General features: G+C 62.4%; 1 protein-coding gene across 1 annotated transcript; it reads left to right on the top strand.

The window, feature by feature from the left end:
* Positions 1-3531: 3531 nt before the first annotated feature.
* BPIFB2 (BPI fold containing family B member 2) lies at positions 3532-15912 on the top strand. The gene is made up of 16 exons (XM_008256114.4): positions 3532-3667; positions 4268-4410; positions 6350-6449; positions 7232-7336; positions 8568-8714; positions 9953-10013; positions 10377-10437; positions 11681-11772; positions 11883-12068; positions 12272-12325; positions 12721-12891; positions 13418-13485; positions 13621-13666; positions 14240-14303; positions 14577-14653; positions 15665-15912. The coding sequence occupies exons 2-16, from the start codon at positions 4302-4304 to the stop codon at positions 15704-15706; spliced, it is 1383 nt and encodes a 460-aa protein (XP_008254336.4). The 5' UTR covers positions 3532-3667; positions 4268-4301; the 3' UTR covers positions 15707-15912.
* Positions 15913-17561: the final 1649 nt, after the last annotated feature.

The raw sequence follows: 17561 nt of genomic DNA, 5'->3' as shown, positions 1-17561 counted from the left end.
GAGCCTGACCTGCCTGTGAAACCAAAATGAATTCACTTTTTGCCTCCTAGTGGCGATTGCTCAAAATTGCAGGCTAATTCCCCTTGGGCCCCCAAAAGTTCCAGAAAGCTCAGTCCCTGTCCGGGGTGCTGAAACAAAAAGAACAAAGACAAGGGTCGAGGGTCGAGGGTCGAGGAAAGAGGAAGTTTAATCTGTCGATGGCTGAAGACCGTAGTTTTTGAGGTTGCTAAACTGATACCGTCCGCGTCTGTCGCTGGATTAAACTCTGCTCGGTGCCTGGCTTGCCAGAGAGCTCAGCCGCATGTTTGGTAGCTACGTGGTTGGGAATATCCTGCTGCGACCGCCTCGTGACGAAGCCAAGCCATCAGGCCGACTTCCCAGACCCACAGCGGGCTCAGGCCCTGGCTCAGCAGCCCAGCTGCCTTAGAAATGCCCGTGGTCCTCTCTGAGCAGGGGGGAGTTCCTGAGACCACGCCTTGTCCTCGTTAGTTTGATTTGGCACCTGCGCGAGGCTCTGAGATTTTGGTAACACAAAGAAGCCCACGTCTGAACACATAAACAAATTAAATTACTTGGAAAAGGGGAATTCAGTTGGTGAATGGAATGAAAGTCACTAACCCTGGGCTGCTGCCTGCACCGCCAGCGTCCCATATGAGCCCCGGCTGCTCCACTTCTTCTTCTCCTTTTTTTTTCTTTTTAAAAAGATTTATTTACTTGTTTATTTGAAAGGTAGAGTTACAGAGAGGCAGAGGCAGAGAGAGAAAGATCTTACATCCACTATTTCACTCCCCAGATGGCTGTAACAGCCGGAGCTGTTATGTGATCCAAAGCCAGGAGCCAGGAGCTTTTTCCAGGTCTCCCACACAGGCACAGGAGCCCAAGCACTTGGGCCATCTTCTACTGCTTTCCCAGGCCAGAGCAGAGAGCTGGATTGGAAGTGGGGCAGCCGGGCTCAAACCAGCGCCCATATGGGATGCTGATGCTGCAGACCAGGGCTCTAACCCGCTGTGCCACAGCACCAGCCCCTGCTCCACTTCTGATCTAGCTCTTTGCTAATGTACCCGAGAAAGCAGTGGAAGATGACCCAAGAGCTGGGCCCCTGTACCCACGTAGGAGACCTGGATGAAGCTCTTGGCTCTTGGCTTCAGCCTGGCCCAACCTTGGCTGTTGTGGCCATTTGGGGAGTGAATCAGAGGATGGAAGATCTCCCTCCTCCTGCTTTTCAAATAAATAAAATATTAAAAAAAACGTTGCTGGGGCAGGCACTGTGGTGTAGCAGTTAAAGCTGCCACCTGCGGTGCCACATCCCATATGGGTGCTGGTCTGAGTCCCGGCTGCTCCACTTCTGATCCAGCTCTCTGCTATGGCCTGGGAAAGCAGTAGAAGATGGCCCAAGTCCTTGGGACCTTGAACCTGTGTGGGAGACCCAGAAGAAGCTCCTGGTCCCTGGCTTGGATCAGTGCCGCTCCGGCCATTGCAGCCATCTGGGGAGTGAACCAGCGCATAGAAGACCACCCCCCCCCCCCGCCTCTCTGTGACTCTGCCTTTCAAATAAATAAATAAATAAAAATTTTTAAAAGTTGCTAACCTCGAGATGGGGAGAGTCCAGTGCCATCACAGGGGTCCATGTAAGTGCAAGAGGGAGATGAGAAACGGCAGCAGGAGCCATACGTGGCTCGGCATGGCTGGTGGAGAAAGGGCCTGGGAGCCGAAGAACGCAGGCACAGCGGCTCCTCTGCCGCAGCCTCCAGAAACAGCGCAGCCCTGCCAGCGCCATCAAGGGCTCAGCCGGGGGAGACCCTGGTGGCGAGCTGGTCCCTGAGTCTGGGGTGTTGTCGCTGCAGCGACAGCAAACCGACCGGGCGCCCTTGAGAGTGTTCATCGAAGGGCAAACGTGGAGATTCTGCCCCCATAATCGTCGCCGGGCTCTTCCGATCATACATTCCTGCGGCAGAAATTTATGCCGCGCCTCGTGTGTTCCAGGCACTGGTACAGGGCTGAGCAGAACCGGGATGTCGGGAACATGGCCGCGTCCTGCACACACGATGATGAACGGTGCTGGCCACTGCTGGGCTGGGGATGAGCTGGTGAGGATCTGGAGGCTTTGTGCCCACTGGCTGTCACCCAAGTGTCCCCTGTGCTGAAGTGTCGAGGAAGAGGAAGCGTTCGTGTCAAGAGCAAACACTGAGCGTGACTTCAGTCAATATTTGCACCTCTGACCCCTGAGTCTGCCATTGGCCTTGGCCTTGGCGAGGGGCAGCAGGGCCTGATCTCAGCACCACGGACTGACCGAGGCCAGGGTGGCTGTGAGGGAGCACTGGCCAGGAGGCAGCTCTGGTCACCCAGGGAGGGCTCTGTGGTCCCTGTCAGCTCTGGGGCACACGTGGGGACCCAGCACAGGGGGGGCCTGGGCTCCGGGACTGGAATCCAGGCTGGTGTGGAGTTGGTGGGAGTCACAGAGGGCTACGGAGTGGGGGAAGGCGCCAGGTGCGTCACACAGAGGAGTAGAGGGGCCTTCCCTGCAGCCCCCATCATCTCCACGTACATGTAGAGGTGCACACACATGTGCACACACATGCAGCGCCCCGATCCTAGGAGATGGCCCACTGGACACACAGGCACACATGCACCTAACACCCTACGCTCAGTTGACAAAACCCATACGTGCACACGTGCACGCACAACTCCCCACGTCGGTGTCAGTGGGGGTGTAACACCGTAAAGAAAGACGTCAGCTTCCCTGTGTGCCAAGGACTATGACTCAATGCACACGCGCCCATGAGCCTCTGCACACAGACTCCCACGTGTGCATACACAAACTCCTCACACACGCTAGATACCGGGGGTCCCCTATAGCCAAGGTGGCACCTGCAGTTTTGGTGTAGGAAGTGGTGAGGGGCTGAGTCCGTTGTGAGTGGGATGTGCCGGGGTGGGGGAGGCTGGGATGTTTCACAGCAGGGACTGGGTCACTCACACTTTCTTTCCTCTTTGAGTGCCAGGGTCAGGGCTCAGTGTGTGGCTGGGAAAAAGGCTCAGTCAATGATAAAAGTGAAGGCTCAGTGTGTGACCATGATCAGAGCTCAGTGTGTAGCTGAGATTAGGGCTTAGTGTGTGGCCAGGATCAGGGCTCAGTGTGTGACCAGGGTCAGGGCTCAGTGTGTGACTCCAGGACCAGGGCTCAGTGTATGGCCAGGATCAGGGCTCAGTGTGTGGCCAGGGTCAGGGCTCAGTCAGTGATAGGGATTGGAGCTCAGGGAACTTATGACTTCTCTTGAGAGGGCTGTGTGTCCGGGGGAGCCAGGCTTGAGGGATCAGCACAGCCGTCCCGCCGCCTTTGGGGTCCCTGCTCCTCCGGGCCCTGGCCGGGCCTGGCAGGGGTGGTGAGAACCTCCTGAGAGCAGCCTGCCTTCCAGAGACCTCCTGGCCCCACTGCAGGGTCTCGCAGCCGTTGGCAGCCAGGCCTGGCGACGTGGCACATGAGATGACCCGGCTTGGCACGGGCCGTGTTTGCAGGGAAAACACCTGCGACCACAAGCAAACCTGCCCGTCCGGGGCCTTCTCCACAGCCCTGCGCACTGGGGAGCCTCATAAGGCAGCCTCCACCCCTGCACCAGGAGCAGAGGCGAGCAGGCCACCGGCGTAGGGTCCCCTGCTTCAGCAAGTGAAGGTAGGAGCACGTGAAACGCCTCCATGGAGGGGCCTCGACTTCTCTGTCTGCTCAGTGGGTCCACAGAGGGATCTCTCACCCCAGACTTTGCTGGGGCTCAGTCTGCCTGGCTGAGCAGGGGCTCCCTCTCCCTGGGTCAGGCCCGGTTCTGCCTACATAGGCTACGCTGGGCCAGGTGGGGCTGGGGGTTCCAGTGAGAGCTGGACATTCAGGCTGCTCTTCCCCCTGCCAGGGTGAGACGTGGGCGGGAGCCACCCTGGGTCCTCCAGGGCTGGGTCTGGACAGCTGGACACCAGCCTGGGCGGTCACCCTGGGCGGGCTGCCTAGTGCCCAGAGCCTCAAGGTGGTGGGCCTGGGCTTTCGGCTTGAGACCCCCAGGAGTCGCCACCCACCTCCGACACAGCCTGGATCCCGCACCCTGCGCCAGGCTACTGCTGGGCCTTAGGCAAGGCTGTGTGTCCTCTGACGAGGCAGGCAGGGGCCGCGGACAGTGGTGTCTGCAGGCCCAGCCAAGGCGGGGACCTCCCTCGGGGCTTGCGCCTTCCAGGCTGCTGAGGGCTCTTCTGGCCAGGCTCCCTGATGCTTGTCCCCTGACCCCAGCCCACAGATTCTGGGGGCAGCGGCCCGGGCAGCCATGACCAGCACACGTGGGCTGGGCCTGCTGCTGCTGCTTCTGCTTCCCACCGTTGGCAAAGGCGGGCCCAGCACCGTGGTCAGGATCAACCAGGCGGCGCTGAGCTACGGTAAGGGACGCCAGCGAGCGCCTGCAACTGTGTGTCTATATGTGGGTTTAGAATTTCTTGGCCACACGTGCCTGTCGGGAGGGGTACCTGCCCATGGCATGTACCTGACATGTGTACGTGTGTGGTGTCTGTGTGCACGCGTGTGCTGCCGTGACCAGCCCAGTGCCCTGCTGAGGGCACGGGGAGAGAGCCAGTGCCTCCCGGGGTCCCTGTGGCCGACGATTCTGCCCCACACCTCTGCTGCTACAACCTTCTAGGTCCTGCTCCATCCCTGGGGAAGGGACAGTGAGGAAACCGAGCCAGGGAGGGACAGAGGCCGCCACGGGCCAGAGCCCCAGCACGGAACTCTGCACGACCCCTCCCCGCCCCCGCTGCATCCTGGGGAGCTGGGGGTAGAGCTGGATCGGGTGTGAGAAATCAAGAAATCGGAAGCTGTTTCCCTAAGGTCAGGCGAGGGACCCTGGCCACACAGGCAGAGCCAGCCCGGAGGCAGGGAGGCCAGGCGGCGACTCCGGGCAGCATGAGGGTGCACTTCCCCAGATGGCAGGCAGATCTGGCAGGCAGGCGGGCCTGAAGGGGGTCAGTGACCCGTGTGGGAGCCTGCGGCCCTGCAGCAGGGATGGGAGCCGCCAGCAGATCAGCGGCTCCAAGGCAGGGCGGGGCGGTGTCTTTCATGTCCACATCCCCACCCCGCACGCCCCCGAGTTCCAGCCCTGTGCTGGGGAGCACAGGAGATGGAGTCCGAGGCCACGGCGTGAGTCTCCGCTCAGCGGCCGATGGCCAGGCTGGAGAGGGGTCCTGGGAGCATGGAGACCACCATCATTATGCCCCAGCCTGGGAAACTGAGGTCCAGGGACTGCCTAACATCCCACTCCGGGACCTCTTGGCTCCCTCGCGGCACCATGGCCTCTCATTTTAATTCTGCTTCCCCGGCCCAGCAGCACAGGGGGTGGGGTGGTCTGTGGAAGCCGGGATCCTCCCCAGTGCAGGGCCAACTTCCCCCGCCAGGTGTCCTCACCTCCCTGCGAAATGGGCACAACTGTGGTAAAAGCAAAGTGCCCAGAACAGTGCCCGACAGGAGAGGGGCACCGTGTGGTGACAGCCGCCGCGGCAGCACCGTGAGAGCCGGCACTCACCGAGGGCTCTTTAGCTCCAGAGGTGTGGCAACAGTGGTGGTAGTCACCGCAGATGCGTACATGGGGAAACCAAGGCACGGCGCAGCCGCACAGGCAGCGATGCAGAAACAGACACCGCTGGGGGTGGGGGCGTCTCCGCAGTGTAGCAGCCCCCTGGGGAACGCACCCTCTGTTGGGGTCTGTCAGGGGGATGCGTCGGAGTCTGGCAAGAGGATTATTGCTGTGTTTTCTTAAATGTTTGTTCATTTGAAAGGCAGAGTGACAGAGGGAGAAGGAGAGAGAGAGAGATGGAGAGAGAAAGAGAGAGAGAGAGAGAGATGGAGAGAGTCAGAGATCTCCCATTTGCTGGTTCACTCCCCAAATGGCCCCAGCAGTTGGCGGTGGGCCAGGCCAAAGCCAGGAGACTGCAACTCCATGCGGGTCTCCCACGTGGGTGCAGGGGCCCAGGCACCTGCGCCATCTTCTGCTGCCTTCCCAGAAGCATCAGCAGGGAGCTGGATCAGAAGCAGAGCAGCCGGGACTCGAACCGGTGCTCTGAGACAAGATGCTGGCGTGGCTGGCGGTGGCTTACCCCACCGCGCCCCAGTGCCAGCTCCAGGCTCCTTGTTTTTGGGGTGAACAGGCAGCAGAACAGGAGAGGGAGGGCGTGGCCTGCAGAGGGCCTGGCCCTGCTCACACGGCTCCCTCTGTGCCTGGGCCCCTTCCGGTCTCCGAGTCCCCTCCTCCGCAGGGCGGATGGAAGGTGCTGGAAGGTGTCGTGTAGCTCCGGTGGGGCCTGACCTTGCTCTGCCCTGGCCCCGCAGTGTCGGACGTCGGGAAGGCCACTCTCCAGCAAGCCCTGCGGGTCACCGTCCCTCCTCTCTTGGACCTGGACGAGAGCGGCGAGGTGCTGCGGGCCACCAGGTGAGTGCTCTCACCGGGGAGTGCACCTGTGTACCGGGCGCCCGTGGGCTGCAGCTCTCATCTGCTGGGGAGACCGGAGGCCTCGGCTTTAGTGAGTTCTGTCCTCAGGGCTGAGACCCCGGCCCAGGGCGCGCAGGATCTGCCTCCAAAGGCTGCACACCTCCTCCACACCCCAGCCCCTAGACCCACAGGGAGTGGGGGCACCCCACGCTCAGACACCTCTGGTGGCCGGGCTGCTTGTCCCCACCCACATCTCTGGGGCCCCAAGAGATGCTGTGTCTGTGCGGGTATAGACACAGATGGTGGCGATGACCTCAGCACACACAGGTCACCAAACCAGCGGCTTGGGAGCTCGGGTGTGAAACTGAAACTGGACTAGGCGTGGCTACGGATGGCAGGGAACTGGGAAGCCAGCGACACTGGGTCACTGAGACCCTGCCCGGGCATGTGGCCTGGCCACGCAGCCGATCCACGTGTGTGGGTGTGGGACAGCTCCATCTGTCCTGAGAAGGGGCAGGGGACCACAGCCCAAGGCTGACAGTGGGCGGCTCGCGCGCAGGGCTTCCGTGTGACCTGTGAGCCTTACGCCACTGTGCCATGTTGGGTGTGCGCTCCCCTCAACTGCTCTGCAGGATCACCCCTCTCCTTCGCAAAATGGTTCCGGTCTTCAGAAAGTCCTCCTTTGTCACACCCACGTGAGGGCGTGGCTCGGTGTGCCCGCCCCAGAGGTGAGCCCACGGCTTCACTGGGGCCCCCCTGTCGCCTCAATTCCCACCCTGCAGGATCCAGCTCCTGAGGGTTCGCGTGTCCAGCCTGCACCTGCGGCTCCTCGCTGAGCTGGGGCTGCACTTGTCAGCAGCAGCCAACTTCACTTTCCAGGTCCTTCGGTGAGTCTCCCAGGGGCGGGGGAGGAGGTTGGCGAGGGGGCTTCGAATGGGAGCGACTCTGAGAGCCTGGCTCAGAGCGCAAGAACAGCATGCTCAGACAAACCATACGCCTGATGCACAGGGAAGATCCTGATGGCCACATTCATTGAGCACCTACTGTGTGCACTGCACTGTGAATGCGAGGGCGGGGGCTCCGGGGGAGAAGACTGAGGGGAAAGGGCTTGGCAACTCGCCCAGGCTCCCACCCAGGCCTCTCTCCCACCCTGAGGGTGGGGGCCTGCGTGAGTCTCCGAGAACCAAGACCCTGCTTGGCGTCCTGCAGCTGGGCAAAGCTGCTTCACCCTGCAACCCTCAGTGCTGAGATCTCTGAAATGGGATGGCATGTTTCAGAGTGGCGGGGGGGGGGGGGGGGATTGTGGAGATAGATTCATGGCCCTCCCGTTTGAAGCACAATGCACACAGTCGGTGCTCATTAAATGCAGCCATCAGAATTAGTCCTGTGGCTCAGGCACACTGTGGTGCTGCATTTTATTGCCACACCGTGAGCTGGGCTTTCAGAAGAGTCGCTTACCAACCCCTCTCGGCGACACTACGGTTTGACGACTGTTTATTGTGACCGGGCTCTGGGCTCCGGGCCGGGTGTCAACGTCTCGGAAACTCAGCACGGCCCTGCGAATAGGCCCTCTCTCTCTCTCTCTCTCTCTCTTTTTTTAAAGATTTATTCATTTACTTGAAAGTCAGAATTACAGAGAGAGAGAGAGAGAGAAAGAGAGAGAGAATCTTTGATCTGCTGGTTCATTCCCCCAGTGGCTACAACAGCAGGAGCCTCCTCTGGGTCTCCCACGTGGGTGCAGGGGCCCGAGCACTTGGGCCATCTTCTGCTGTCCCAGCCCGTCAGCTGGGAGCTGGCATCCGTATGGGATGCCGGTGTCGCAGGTGGTAACCGCCGCACCACAGCGCTGGCCCCAGGACCTCCAATCTTGTGTCCATTTTGCAGAAGAGGAGCTGAGGCTCAGCAGGGTGAATGACCGAGCTCACGCCCACGTGCTGAGTGTCCATGCCTGGGTAGATCCCAGGGCCCCCGGGCCCCCAGGCAGGGCCATCTCACTCTGGTGGTGGCGAGCTGGCGTCAGGGCAGCAGGCCCGGACCAGGGGAGTTTTGGAGTTCCTTGTCGGCTGGGATGGGTGCCACTGGGTGGTGCCACTGGGCTCAGGCCTGGCCTCCCCGCAGGGTCACAGAGCCCCTGGAGCTGACACTGCCCGTGGTCCTGCAGGCCGATGCCCGCGTGGCCCAGGGCTCCATCGGGACCCCCGTGGTCAGCGTCTCGGCCTGCTCCTCTCTCTTCGGCACTGCCACCATGTCTGGTGACAAAAACAGGTGGGTGCCTGGTGAGTGCTGGGCGCCACGGTCCCAGGTGGGCCAGGGCTGCCGATTCTTCCTCGGGCTCCCCCCCCCGGCAGCACTGAGCCCACGAAAGACCCCCATTGTGAAGCCTGTTTTATGGTTGAGGTCATCAAGGCTCAGAGAGGCGCAGTGTGTCTGTGTGGCACGCGCCACTCGGCAGTGCTACTCACTGTCGGCATCCTCTCCGGCAGGACATGGGCGGATGGGACAGGCTGTTAGGGACCTGGGAGGGCTGCCTCTCCCGGCAGAGATGGGGAGCCAGGAGCCCCAGGAGCGGCGGGAGCCCGCCGAGCTCTCCTGGCGAGTCAGGCAGCTGCCCACGGCTGCATGGGCAAGCAGCAGCTCCCACCTCCAGAACACCTGCCGTGTGCTGCACCCCATTCTGGGCCCTTGAGGCAGCTCTCCTGGCCTAACCCTAACCTGAGTCCTACCGGTGGGTGAACCCCTGCCCCCCCCCATTTTACAGGAGAACAAAAGGGGCCACAAAGCAGATAAGAGACTTGCCTAAGGCCACGCAGCCGGCACGCGGTGTCACCAAATTCCGACTCGTGCAGCCTGACGCCCCCACCTGCCCCTGTGGGCCTGGGGAGTGGCTGAGTGTTCTGGAGACTTCCCAGAAGGCAATGTGTGCACAAGGGCTGTGTGCACACGAATCTGTTCATGCTGGGCCCTGCGGTTGGGCCGCAGAAGCCGGGGGTGGGTGGCCTTACAGACCCCGATGCCATTCCACCACCTCCTGGAGAGGCCGTGTGGTGGGCTCGGACTTCGCTTCACATTCCCACAAGCCGAGGAGGTGTAGGTCCTGTGGCCCTCTCTCACTGTTCCAAGGGAAAACCGTACTGCAGGTAGGCGGGGCTACGCAGCAGAGGGTAGCAGCCACCAGGGAGCAGACACCAGGGTGCTAGCACCTGCACCTGCGCCTGTACCCCTTGCTCCGCTCAGAGAGGCCCCGAAGCCAGCCCAGGGAGATATCCTCCGCCTCCGCCCCAGGCCCAGCCTCGCTTTCCCGGCCACTTCCCAAGCCTGACTCAGATGACCCTGCCCTTTGAGACCCGGTTCCCCTTCCGTGGGGACGGGTACGTGGGCGGTGTCTGGTGCAGGCAGCGCGTGGAAGGGCCTCCCTGGCCTTCCTCCGCAGACCTGGGCTGTGCTGAGACAGGGTACCTGCTGCGCACGCCCGGAGTTCAGGCCCCTCCCTGTGTCTCCTGCAGCCCCAGCCCTGCGCTGTTGGCCCGCGTGCAGACGCACATCCAAGCCGCGATGAACAGCAAGGTAAGAGTCGTGGGGAGGAGCTGTTTCACTTCTTGTCCCTGTGGTCCTCCCTGTCCCCATCCGCCACCTTCTGCCCAGGAGAGGCTGTGGGCAGCGCTGTGGGAAGGCAGACCAGGCCGTCTCCTCTTGGTGGCCTTGCCTGGACAGGCCATGAGTGCCAGCCTTGCGGTCTCTCTTATGCGCTTGTGGGCCCACTCCGCCCTCGGCCGACCTTGGGCTGCTGCTCCTGGTACTCAGGGCCCAGGGAAGGCCCCAAAGATGCCCCCTGGGTGGTGGAGGGAGGAGAGGCTCCTGGGCTTGGTGTGAGGGCTGTGGGAGACTCCAGACAGCAGTCCCGCCCCCACCTCCTCCTGTCTCCGGCAGCTGTGTCTCAGGGTCTCCAACCTGGTGCAGGACCTCAACGTGCACCTGGGCACTTTGATTGGTAAGACTTGGGGCCCCTGGGACCCCTTCTTGGGTCCCCGACTCTGGATCAGAAGCTGGGCTGATCTGACGCCAGGAGCCAGGCACTTCTTCTGGGTCTCTCACATGGGTGCAGGGACCCAAGGGCTTGGGGCCATCTTCTACTGCTTTCCCAGGCCATAGCAGGGAGCTGGATTGGAAGAGGAGCAGCTGGGACATGAGCTGGCGCCTGTATGGGATGCTGGTGCCACAGGCAGAGGCTTAGCCACTACACCACAGCGCCAGCCCCTGTATTTATATATTTTATGCACTACATGTTGATATATAAAATATTAACTATAAATTTATATATTCTATATACAAATAAGCCCAGCTGTACATCACATGTAAATAATAGATATTTGATAGTAAGTATATGAATGGTCTAAATAGATACATGGAATAGGAACTCACACACACGTACACACGCACATAAACACTGCAGCCTGGGTTAGACAGAGCCTTCAGGGGAGGGGCTGTGGCCAGGAGTTGAATGTTTCCGAAAGCTGGAGCTGAGCCTTTTCCCGCCGTGCCTTCCAGCCATGTCCAGAGGTGGGGTTGGTAGGGGCGTCCCGCCCTCTGCGATACTCCAAGCCCCGGGCCTCCTGGCAGAGTCAGGCCCTTCGCCGTGCCTCCCCGAAAGCTGCCCTGGGCATCTGTAAGGAGGTCGGCCTTCCACGCCATGTGCGTCAGGAGCTCCCGCAGAGGGCAGGGTGGCCAGGTGGGAGGCGCTGTCTGGGAGTCAGGCTGAGCAGCTGTCCTGGGCCAGACTGGCTGTCGCCCCGGTGTGTGCTGTGCAGGTGCACGTGGGGCTGAAAGCGCCCGCCGAGCGCCGCCGTGAGGCCGGCTGTGACGCTGTGAGTCCGCTCTCAGCACCTGGACACGGGGCAGCGCTGTGTTTGCTGCCGTGGTTCCTTCTTGCCTCTGAGCCCTTCCCCTTCCCCTCCCCTGGAGCCACTCGTCTCTTGCTGATTGGGAAGGCGGAAGCCATTCCTGTTAGCGCTGTGTCTAACCAAGCAGGCTACAGGCTATGAGTAGCCGGAGGGAGCCGTGTGGCGTGCACACTGTGCTACTGAGACGCGCTCGCTCAGGGGCCTGGCCCTGCCCTTTTGGTCCCTGGCTCCGGCCAGCAAGGGTGCCGGAGAGCTGAGTGTTCAGGACGGATGAGGCGCTGGTGCACAGTGCTAACTCTGCGGCTGTTTCTTCCCTGCTGTGACGTCACGGAGGTCTCACCCCCGTGGGTCCCGAGTCCCAGATCCGCTACGTCATGGTCAGCGCGCCCACCATCACCAGCGACGACATCTCCTTGGACATAGATGTAAGCTGGAGCCCTGGGTGTCCTGGGGGATTCCTAAAGAGGCAGGGGGGTGGGGTGGGGGGAGAGGTGGGGGCGTGGCACAAGGCTCCCCCCTCCTGTGCCTGGCATAGGCTGCTCTGTTCCTGCTGGGCACGCCCATTGTCCTGCCTGAGAACACCACCCCCTTCGCATTGCCGCGGGACGGGGGTGCCCAGGACGCCATGGCCACCGTGGGCCTCTCCCAGCACCTGTTCGACTCTGCCCTCCTGCTGCTGCAGAAGGCTGGCGCCCTCAACCTGGATGTCACCGGGCAGCTGGTGAGGGCCAGGCCTGCTCCCCAGGGCGGGTGGGGTGGCCGCGGGCGGGGCTGGTGTCGGGAGACCCGTCCAGGGCCAGCCTGTGGGAGTTTGGGGCCTCAGGCCGGCTGTGGAAGGCCTACATGGAGCCCCTCGGGGAGGGCCGTGGGCCTGAGGGCCGGCGGCCCTGACACCGACTGATCGCTGCGTGTGGCTGGTTTCAGAACTCAGCTGACAACCCGCTGAACACATCTGTGCTGGGCCAGCTCATCCCCGAGGTCAGTGCCGTCTCCAGTGGTTCCAGGGACTGGCGGGGTGGGGCCGGGGAGAGGGCTCCCCTGGGCTGGGGGGGCTCTGCGGCTCATGTCCGTCCCCAGAGGGCTTCACTCCAGGCCCTGCTCCCCGTGCAGCCCAGGCACGCGGCCCGCTTCCCTCTCCCTCTGCCTTGGCCCAGGCAGTGCCGTCTGCAGGGGGTGGCTTTCTCCTTCCTTCCCTTTATCCGTCTTCGAGACCAAGCCCGGGACCCCCTCCCCGGGGAGGTCCGAACCCTCTGTCCAATCCAGGGGCCTGGGTTGACTCACCTCCACGTCCCAGTCACAGCCAAGGGGATGGTGACCTGGTCGATATTTGGGGAGCCCCCAGCCTCTGCCTCCCTCACCCCCCTGCTTCCCAGGTGGCCCACCAGTTCCCAGAGCCCATGCCCCTGGTGCTCAAGGTGCAGCTGGGCGCCACGCCCGTGGTCACGCTGCACACCAACAACGCCACGCTGCGGCTGCAGCCCTTGGTCGAGGTCCTGGCCACGGCCTCCAACTCGGCTTTCCAGTCCCTCTTCTCCCTGGACGTGGTGAGCGAGCGGGCTGGGGTGGGGCGGGCTGGCTGGGAGGGCAGTGGGCGGCTCAAGGAGCACCCGCCCCTGCTGTGCTCCCCTCCCTTGCTCTGCTCTGTCCACGCTGGTCTCCCTGCTGCCCTTTGAACAGGTCAGGCCGTACGTGCCACAGGACCTTTGCGCTTGCCCGCCCCTCTGCGTGAGGTTCTCTTCCCCTGCCTTTGCCATGGCGGCTCCTTCCCATCTTTCGAGTCTCAGCTGAGCTGTGGCAGCCACAGTGGGCCGCCTCCAGCCTTCTCCAAGCCACCACCCTGCCTTCACGGCACCATCACTCTTGTCTGGTTACTTGGGCTGTCGTTTGCCTCTCCGCAGGCCTGGGCTGGGTGTCAGGGCCAGGGCCATGCTGTTCGCAGTACGCAGTGCGCAGTGCAGGCTGTACCATGGCAAGTGCGCCACCGACACCTGCACCTGCTGAGCGGGGGATGGGTGGGAAGCCCCCGCGGGGTGCTGCTCCCTCTGACCCTACTCTCCCCGTGCTCCCCAGGTAGTGAACCTGAGCCTCCAGCTGTCCGTGTCCAAGGTGAAGCTCCAGGGGACCACGTCCGTGCTGGGGTAAGCAAGGCCTCAACGTGTTCCTCTTCGCTGTGGATTCGCAGGCAGGGGGCTCACAGGCCAAGGCAGCTGGGGAGACGGTACGGGCCGGGGAGGTTCTCGGCCCCCTCTGGAAGCTTCCTGCTCCTCTTTCAGGGACGTCCAGGTCACTGTGGCCTCCTCCAACGTGGGCTCCATCGATGTGAGTGGGGGTGGGCGGCCTGGATCGGGGGAGGGGTGTGTGTGCACCTGTGCCCACATGTGCTGTTGGCTATCACAGTCTGGCTGGCTGCTGCTCGGTGGGCCGGGAGCCCGCCTGCCTGCACGCCGCCAGGGGACCAGTGGCATGCAGCCCAGCCCACAGCCCAGAAGTCCATGGCCAGATGAGCCACACACTGTCTCGGGAAGTGGCTGGGCCCTTGGCCCCCGCGCATCCCTGTGTCCTTGGGCCTGTCACTCAATCCATGGGAGCCCCTCCCTCTGCCCTGCTGTCAGTCTGTCCGTCATTCGTCTGGCACCAGGCAGTCTGCCACACAGCCTGCTATTGGCCACCCTGTGCACAGGAGTCAGCCAACCAGTGCTCGTCCCCCAGCCTCCCCTAGGGCTCAGCCAGCCCCTGCGGTTAGCTGGGCTCCCCTGGAACTCAGGGCCTGGGTAGTGTGCCCTCTTCCACTCGTGGGTCTCTGCCACCCACCCATCCCTCTGTCTGTCTGTCCGTCTGTGCACATGCCTAACTGCCAGTCTCTCCCGCATCTCCCGGGCTCCACGGCTGCAGCCGGTTCAAGTGCACTTGCTCATGGGCACGGTGTTTGAGAAGCCTCTGCTGGACCACCTCAACGGTGAGCCCTCCCCTCTGCTCCAGTGGGCCCCCTCCCCACCCGCATCTTCTCCGAGCTCCGCCCTGGCCCCTGTGGGCATCTGGGCACACATGTGTGCACACTGCATGGCAGCTGTGTGATCTTCGCTCGGGGCCCTGTCTCAGCCTCAGCTTTCCCTTCTATAAGATGGGAGTAGTAACAATGGCACCCACCTCTCCCGGGTGAGGGAGGGCTCAGGGCCACGACGCTCATGAGGACTTGCAGCTGAACTTGATCTCTCCTCTCCCTCTGCAGCTCTCTTGGGCATGGGCATTGCCCTCCCCAGTGTGGTCAACCTCTGCTACAGCAACCCTGAGGTCTTTGTCCACGAGGTGAGAGCCTTTGCGTGCGGCCAGAGGGGCTTCTGCTGCCCTTGGCGAGAGGCTGGCTCGGGGGGGGGGGATGGGGAGCACCTGTGTCCTCCTCCCTGCTGGGGTACACAGTGGGTCCTGGGATCCGCCAGGCCTGAGGGGGGCGCCCTGCTCCTGCCAAGACCACGCTGTGAGTCCTTCACTGCACTGAGATGGAAAGTTCCAGACACCAAGAGACTGGTGCTCGTGTGAGAGTGTCACTAGCCCTCAGCAGACGCCACAGCAGGCACACGCAGGGGACTCAGGCCTTCAGGTGGTCCATGATCCCGTGCCCTGGGATGGGCCACCCAGCCCCGTGAGGAGGAGCAGCGGGTACCTGGCAGGGCCAAGGGGAAATTGCCCCAAGGCTCCGCGTGGCCAGCGCCTGCCCCACTGTGGCCCCTGGGTCAGAAGTCAGAGACCCCCAGAGCCGCAGTGCTCCATGGGGCTTTGCCCAGGGCTGGGGATCTGCTCTGTTCAAAGCCACGGCCTGTGACCTGCTCAGCGGTTGCGGCCATGTGGAAGGGGGCTGGCTGCAGACAGGGAGCTGGGCTTCGGGGGCTCTACGTGTACTTCACAGCTGTGGCTGATGGGCTGGGCGCCTCAAGGCAGGGCTGGCTCAGGTTGGTCCCCTGCTGGGCTTGGCGAGTGGTAGAGGCTCGGTGAAGATTGGGTGGGTGACTAGGGGAAGGAAGGATGGAGAGCTGTCTTCCAGAATGGAGGGAGGGGCCCTGGGGAGGCCTGGGCTGCAGACGGCACGCACGGGTTCTGGGCTCCCGGGCACTTGGCAGCAGTGGCCCTGACCGTGGCTGGAGCTCGCCGCAGCCTCACCCGGCGCGGCTGCTGTCGCCACGCCCAAGTGACAGAGCAGGGCGCTGGGGGCCAGACAGGCCGAGGACTCTGCTGAGGGTGCACGGCTAGCTGACAGGGGCCGGGGCCCTGCTCACCCGCACGAGGCCTCTCACCCAGCCTGTGGTCTCCTTTGCTCTGCAGGGCTACGTGGTGATATCCAGTGGACTCCTCTACCAGCACTGAGCCGGACCACTGGGAGGGCCCAGGGTGGCCAGGTCACCGCTTAGGGAAACCTCTGACTAACCTCAGGCCACTGGGGAAACTGAGGCAGGGCCAGAGTGCTCTTAGTGCCTGCATCCCTTTCTCCTGCCCCTTCCTCTGTCCTGTGGGCTGTGCAGCCCTGTCCCCTCCTGTCCCCTCCTGCATTAAACACCTTCTCTTGAGCTGCACCTGCCGGCCAGGCCCCCACAGTCTTTGCACACCTGAGGCTGCTTCCCTACCTGCAGCTCCTGGGTCGTGTCAGTCCCCAGGCCAGCAACACTGCCCGGAGAGGAGGAAGACCGGACCTCGCCTCTGTTGGCTACAGATCGGAGGCCTCTTGCTGCCTCGCCTGGGGACCTCGTCTTTGGGAAGAGGACCCTGGCAAGCAGCCCGGACAGGCTGGTGCTGGTGCTGCAGGCACCACGCCCTCTGTCCACACTGTCCCTGGCCAGTGTTGTGCCCATCTTGTTCCGAGGACCTCGTAAGACCCCTGTAAGCCAGACAGGCAGAGTCCAGAGTTCCATTTCAGAGATGTGGAGATGGAGGTCCAGTGAGAAGGGGACTGTCCGCAGAGTCCCTCTGCTGAAGGGTGGGCAGGGCCGCGGGCTGGCGACTTTCCTGGAACCCAGCCCCGGGGCGTCCTGTTCCCTCTGCCTTCCGCCAGCACTGCCACCTGGACTCTCCCTGGGTCACAGCCCTCAGGTGGAGTGGAGTGTACCACATCTCTAGGTGGCGTCTCCATCGCTGGTGCCCGCTGGTCTCACTGAGCACGTCTAACCCTGCTCCCTCGGAATGCTTGCCAAGCCAGTGGCGCACACAAGACAACATGGCCTGGGGCTGAGCCAGGGGTGCAAACACAGGCCAGCCAGAGCCGGGGTCTTCTCCCCTGCCCAGCTGCCCGCTTAGCTGGGGTCGGCTTCCTCCCCGCCCAGATGCCCAGGGCTCAGGGTCTGCTTGTCTTGCCTCTGGAAAGTGCCCGAGCAGCCCCGTCAGCAGGCGCATCCTTGGTATAGGGCGACACTGGCTGCTCTCCCTGCAAGGGTCACAGGTTCATCCCTCCAGGTGCAAGTGGGACAGGCAGAGGGCGCTGGACCAAGCCCGGAGTCTCGAGGAGGCTGGGGGCGGTGCTGGGAGAGTGGAAAGGGGCAGGCCATGACATCCAACTCACGGTTTGCTCAGGACAGTGGGGCTTTTATTTCTTTGCTTGCTTAGTTGATGACGGCATCGATCCTGCATTTACTTGGGCTCGCTCAGTTCTAGGCCAGGTGGTCTGCATGGTGGGAGACATGAAACGTGTAAGCGATGGAGGAAGTAAACATACAGAAAGATCAGGGGCACAGTGTAGGATCCATCATTAATCAGTCTTTCCAGGGAGCTAGCCACGCACGGTTCCATCCATCCCTCTACCAGCCCCTCCGTCCATGCACCCACCCATACACTTGTCTATCCACCCACCCATCCGTCCATCCACCCACTTATCCACCCATCACCCACCCATCCATCACCCAGCCAGCCACCTCCATTCATCCATTAATCCACCCACCCAGCCAGCCAGTCACCTGTCAGCTCACACAGCCACCCACACATCTTGTCCATCCGTCTGTCCTGGTCCACTTTCTGCTGGCCCAAGACTGGGTTGTCTGTAAATACAAGAGGTTTATTCAGCTCACGGTGCTGGGCAGTTGCTGGGCCTCAGGCAGGGGCCTCGTGCCACTCTGTGCGTGGCAGAATCGTGGGAGCTCGTGTGGAGCAAACGGGGTGAAGGAGCTGATCCACTTGTAACAGCTTGCTCTTGAGTGACTAGCCCAGTCCTGCGAGAGCAACAACTCACTCAATC

This window comes from Oryctolagus cuniculus, chromosome 11 (genome assembly GCF_051225735.1).
Source record: "Oryctolagus cuniculus isolate XC-2025 breed Fujian yellow rabbit chromosome 11, ASM5122573v1, whole genome shotgun sequence".
Taxonomy (NCBI): Eukaryota; Metazoa; Chordata; class Mammalia; order Lagomorpha; family Leporidae; genus Oryctolagus; species Oryctolagus cuniculus.
This window is presented reverse-complemented; position numbering and strand designations above follow the sequence as displayed.